The 6,000-nt window shown below is 52.4% G+C and overlaps 1 protein-coding gene across 5 annotated transcripts in view; it reads left to right on the top strand.

The window, feature by feature from the left end:
• Galnt16 (polypeptide N-acetylgalactosaminyltransferase 16) overlaps positions 1–6,000 on the top strand; it is a 103,243-nt gene continuing 97,243 nt past the window's right edge. Inside the window, exons 1-2 of one of the 5 annotated variants that reach the window (XM_029569791.1) lie at positions 1–259; positions 680–957. In XM_029569791.1, coding sequence (XP_029425651.1) covers positions 781–957 — 177 coding nt within the window. In that variant the 5' untranslated portion in view covers positions 1–259; positions 680–780. Of the gene's footprint in view, positions 292–369; positions 958–6,000 lie in introns of those variants that run through there. The other 4 variants (XM_029569790.1, XM_029569789.1, XM_008845944.3 and 1 more) reach the window with 4 other exon arrangements.

Here is a 6,000-nt window from a genome sequence, read left to right as displayed (position 1 = left end):
GCAGCTTCCCCTCACTCTCCGCTAGTGTTAAGTGCATCAGTTTCCAACCCTCCTCGGGCCAGGCCCTCCCTTGGCTCGGAATCCTGGACTGTGGAGGATTCCGGTGCAAAGTCTAGACTCTGCCTCGGATCAGCCTTGCCTCTTGCCAAGGACTGGATGAACACACCTTGAACCCCGCGCCAGAGTGCAGTTCAGAGCGCTGCCCGGAACTGCAGCTACGCGACGCGGACCAAGGCCAGGGGTCGCGCATCTTCAGCCGGTGACTCAGGGCCGCCGGGTCCTGGGGTGGGTGTGAGTAGGAGGGACCGACCAGGGCCGCGCGGGGGCGGCCGACGGGCTGTCGGTAGCCGAGCGGTGGGAGCCGAGGCTGGCTCTGGCCGGTCGCCATTCTGCCGGGGGTGTCTGTTTAGCCCGGTCCCCGGGCGCGGGAGGAAGGCCCGCGCTACTTCCTAGCAGGCGCGCTCTTCTGCCTCTGAGCAGCGGCCCCGGCGGCCAGCGGCGTCTAGAGCGCGGAGCCCGCTAGGCGCGCGAATGAATGGGCGCCCGGGTGGGGGTGGGGGGTAGTGACGCGCGCTCTCGGGACTGAAGGGCATTAGGACCGTGAGGATCGCTCCGCGCTCCTGTCTCTTCCTATCACCCCCTCCACCACCACCACCTCTCTCCTTTTTCTGCTCTGCAGGACTGAGCAGCCGGGCGCCAGCGAAAACAAACAGCTGGGGCTGCGAGCTGCCCGAGAGCACACCGGCCCCGGCTCCCACGTAAGGCGCCCGTGCGCCCACCATGAGGAAGATCCGCGCCAATGCCATCGCCATCCTGACCGTAGCCTGGATCCTGGGCACTTTCTATTACTTATGGCAGGACAACCGAGCCCACGCAGCATCCTCTGGTGGCCGGGGCGCGCAGAGGACCGGCGGGAGGCCGGAGCAGCTCCGCGAGGACCGTACCATCCCGCTCATTGTGAGTACGCCCTGCGCGCGGGGCGTCCGGCCGGCCAGGGAGCCACGGGGCCCCGCCGGGGGCTGCGTGCCCGCAGCGAGGTACCGGCTTTGTATATGTTCAAGCATTCCTGCCGGTTGTTATGACAACCTGTGCCGGCCCGGCAGAGCCGGGGTGCTTGGATGCTGGGAGGGTGACAGCGAGTGGGGGCAGGGAGAAAGTGCTGCAAGTTTGGTGGGCCCGGCGTGCACGCGCGACCGGGAACGTGGTGGCTCTCCCGGCCCTGCGCCGCCGAGGCTGGGGGCTGCGGGACAGCGGGGCTGCAGGCACCTCTCCAGCCCAGGAAGGCTGGCCCTGGAGTGCAGCGAGCGGGTGGTGGGAACCGCGCAGCAGAGCGCGTAGGTGACGGTGCGCACCCTGTCCCCAGCCCCTGGGGAGTAAAGGACGTCGGGTGGGAGCGTGGGTAAAGAAGGGTCGGTCAGTAAGCGCTGCTCTCGGCTTAGCGGCTTCTCATCCCAGATCAACTTGGACCCGTTTCTTCGCCCCTGAGCTCCTTCTCCCGTGGGAGGTGCAACCCTGAGGAAAAGGTCTTGTATGCGTTCTTCATTCCCAGCATTAGGGACTGCAGGTGAAGGGGACAGTGTCTGCACCGCGGCTGGGCAATTTCTTCTCGGGAGATCACCCTCCCAACGTCTGAGCAAGCCGGGAAACAAAGGTGGTGTGGCACAGCAGGGGCCTCAGCGGACTGCGGGCGGGCGGTGGGGGGGCGTCCTTGTTCACTGGAGAGACCCGGGTGAGGGCGTTCGGAGTCCCAGCCGCCCTGTAGGGGGCGTTCCTGTCTCCACCTTCGCTTGGGCTCAGGGTGACAGCTCCTTGTGACCAGGCCAGGCACCTGTTGCAGGAAACTGGAACTCGAGAGTTGCTAGAATGGGTGTGTTCTTCCCCATGGGGGCAGGTAGTGGACAAAAAACCTTGGGCCGCCTTTGGGACTCACTGCTGGGCAGGGGTAGCTTGGCACTACCAGTACCAGAAAGGATAGGGAAGATTGGGGTGGATGTAAAAGAGTGGGGGAGGATGTAATTCTGACCAGAAAAGATCTGGACCTGGGGGAGGAGGGAACAGCTCCTCCGGGAAGTGCAATGTCAGGAGTGCTGAGGCCTGTATGGATAGAACCCAAGGTACTTGTCCTGAAACACAGAAATATGGGGAGGCTTCTTGTAAATGCCCTTTCATGGTCCCATCCTGCCCCAGATTCCCTCTCATCACCTACCAGGAAAGAAGTAGAGACCCTCCAGTGGGATCAGTTTCTGGGCTTGGTGGGAGACTTTAGGGTTTTAAATTCAAGGTGCATCTCTGCAAGCAAATTTGTCCTGTTATTTCCAAAGTAGTCAACATTCTGGAGTTAAAACCTCCTGTGCACTTTCGGGGGCTGAGAACTAGGTGGACTGACAGGTTGGAGCACAAAAAACCTTCGTGGTTCTAGACTTATGGTGAGTTCTCACACCATGAGTCTCAGCTGCCCCTTAGTTCTGGAGAGGACCATCCCTGATGTCAGGGAATACAACCCAAGGCAACCTGGGTCCAGGCAAGACAGACTGGTCAAATGTCCTGTCCCTCTCTCTGGTGGCCTGATGAGAGGTGGCTTTCAACTGGAGGGGGAGGAAGCTGAAGGCTGGTCAAAGAGAGGAGGGGAGAGGGCCACAGACAAACCATCTCCTGGAGCCTCTGTTGCAGCAGTCTGAACCCTGACCTTGGCTGGTACACCTATGTTCTGTGCCTCCCAGATGAGAGCCCCAAAATGGAACATGTGTATACTGGGGACAGTGTTGGAGGGAAACAACACTAGTTTTGAAGGATGAGAATTAGAAGTTATAGGGACACTACTGAACACCTTCTTGCCCCTCATTCCTGCAAAGGTTTAACTTGTAACAGGTACGAAAGAGGCTGAGAACTGGAAGCTCAGTGTACAGTATACAGGCAAATCAGGGAAATACCTAGGAGCTGGGAAGTGAGGTGCAGGAAGTAAGGAAGGGTGAGAGTTCCAGGAAACAGAGTGGCAGACCTTCTCTTGCTGTTTAGACACACAGCCAGCCCACCGTTCTTAAACTTTAGCCCTGGCTGTCTCTGCCAGCATCAGCCCTGATTGCACACTGCACTTGATGTTGCTTTGTACTGTATTCCTATCTTGAGCTAATCCACTTCCATGTAATTCTCAGCTGAATGTAAGCTGTGCATGCAGGGACCATGCTGGACGCTTCTGGCATTCCCGCATTGATGCACGCAGCAAGACTTAATAAGTACCTCTTTGATAAAGGAGTTTGACAGGTTTTTGCTCACTTCTGGGAGCAGTCAATGGCTCAAGTTTCAAATATCCTTCTTATTTATTCAAAGCTCCAACTGCACGGAGGTAAGGAGATGAATGCCTGAGCATCTCAGTTGAACTTTTTGTTCAACTTAAAAAGGGGCAGGTGCACCTGAGGATTTGCTTTCTGGCTGAAATTTCTGGTAACTACTCAGCATCTTTGCCATTCCCAAACAGCTCTCTCTGTTGAGTTTGGCCATGTGGAATTTTCAGATTCTTAGGGAATGAGGTGGCCAGCCCTGCAGTCAGAGTCCCAGCAAATTCAGACAAACGTCATCTGCATTCCCCCAGGGAACCAGAGAGCTGAACTGGGAAAGGGAGGGTCTGCGAAAGTGCGGTCCTGAAGGCCTTCTGGCCTGTTCAAAGCCAGCCAAGTTGCTTCTGGATCTTGGAGACATTTGTTTGGCATTGTGGATTGTTGGCATAGCAACTGTATGGCCCAATTTCTCAGGGAGGTCCTGAGTCTCGATACTCTGTCCTGCTATCAACCCATGTGTCACAAATTCTGAAGTAAGGATTAGTTGTAGGATCTGTAGAACTAAAGGGAGACTCTGACTCCATCCCCCTGGCAGCTTACCATGTGGCAAGGTTTGACACTTTGCTGTGCTATATGGGCAAGGCAGGGTATTTGGGGACAACTTTTTGAATCTATACTGCTTTACATGGACAGAGGATGACAGCAGGCATAGCTAGACTCTTTGGGATCCCAGTTGGGGAAACCATTGTGGTTGTTTGGTTCTGGAGTCAGGTTTTCCATATGCTAGTTCTCCAAAAGGCATGGGTGAGAAGCCAAGGTGTTACATGGAATTTCACTTTATATTGTTAAAAAAGGTATGTGTGGCTGGGTGTGGTGGTACATGCCTTTAATCCCAGCATTCAGGAGGCAGAGGCAGGTGGATCTCTGTGAGTTGAAGGCCAGCCTGGTCTACATAGTGAGTTCTAGGCCAACTGGGGCCACAGAGAGACCCTATCTCAAAAAGACCAAAGAAAAGAAGAAAAGATATGTGTGTTTCAGTATAAGTATACTCATTTAAGACAATAATTTAGGGGCTGGAGAAATGGCTCAACAGTTAAGAGCATTGATTGCTCTTGCAGAAGATCTGGGTTTGATTCCCAGCACTCACATGGTGGCTAACAACCATCTGTAACTCCAGTTCCAGGGGATCCAATGCCCTCTTCTGACCTCCAAGGGCACTGCATGACAAAGGTACATTTACATACATCCAGGCAATATATTCAACCACATAAGATAAAAATAATAAGTAAATTTTTAATATTTTATATATTATTATATATATATATATATTTTTTGGTCTTTTTGAGACAGGGTCTCCCTGTAGCCCCAGCTGTCCTGGAACTCATTATGTAAACCAGGCTGGCCTTGAACTCACAGAGATCCACCTGCTTCTGCCTCCCAAGTCCTGGGATTAAAGGCGTGCACCACCATGCCCGGCTTATTTATTATTTTTATTTTATATATGTATGAGTGTATTGCCTGCATATAGGCTAAGTGCACCTGTGTTGTACAATGCCCTCAGAGGACAGAAGAGGCTGTCAGATCCCCTGGAACTGGAGTTATGGACAGTTGTTAGATGCCATGTGGGTGCTGGGATTCGAACCCCAGTCTTTTGCAAGAACAGCCAGTGTTCTTAACTGCCGAGCCATCTCTCCAGCCCCATAAATAAATAATTTTTAAAAGACAACAGTTTCCTGTTTAAACATGCAGACAAAAGTTTTCCTGAGCTGAAAATTCCTTTTGTTTGTTTGTTCATATGCTGTTTTAGAGACAGAGTAGCCCAGGCTGGCCTTGAACTTACAGTCTTCCTGCCTCAGTCTCCTGAGTGATAGAATCACAGGTAAGCACACTACAATTGGCCTCAACTGCTGTTTCTCATCCTGAAATTGAGACAGTGCTGAGTAACCATGGACAAAATACTTATCATCTCTGGACCTTTGTTAAATAATTGGCCAGGTGTGTTAGTGCCTTGATAAACAGATAGTAATTTCATTTCTAGAAGTAGGTAAATAGCTTTAGGAAGTTCTCTTACAGGGTGCTCTGAGGTTTATACCTATAGACAGACACAGCCTGTCAGGAAGTCCTCTAGTAACCTGTTAGGTCTTTCAAGGAACCCCACTTACTAGTAGATGGGGACACTGATGATGGTTTTTCTGTTGTTCTCTGAGAGCTGAGGATTCAATAAGAGCTGAATGCATTTATATTTTATTTATAATGTGTGAATTTTGGAGCTGTGGGAATATGGTTTGCCTAAATGACAGAAAATAGTTTTATATTTAATATGTTTAGGTGCCATATTTGAAAAAGAGGTTAGGGAGAGACAGCCACCAACATCCACAATTCCCTTTGCTAACATGTTCAGATGTAAAAGGTCTATGGTATCTATTCCTAGGCCAGGGGATGTGGGGAAAACCTGGAAGCACCTAAGGCTGGAGGGAATGTTAACAGTGGTGTCTCTCTTGGGATGCCAGAGGCCCAAGTGTACCACATGCAACTTAGGGCAACTGCTTGTTCTTCTGACCAGCCCCCTTTTTTCTATGCTATAGGCAGTCCCCCACCAGATGCTCAGAGGCCCTAGGAGGGAGGCTTCCTTCTGTGGTAGCTATGTTTGTTAGCTTAGCAAGCAGAGGAAGCTCTGGGATGGAAAAATGCCATTTAAGGTGGAGGGAGCACTGGGAGACAGTGC

This window comes from Nannospalax galili, unplaced genomic scaffold (assembly GCF_000622305.1).
Source record: "Nannospalax galili isolate Female #2095 unplaced genomic scaffold, S.galili_v1.0 scaffold42, whole genome shotgun sequence".
NCBI lineage: Eukaryota > Metazoa > Chordata > Mammalia > Rodentia > Spalacidae > Nannospalax > Nannospalax galili.
Note: the sequence above shows the minus strand (reverse complement) of the source record. Positions and strands in the feature narration are given on the sequence as shown.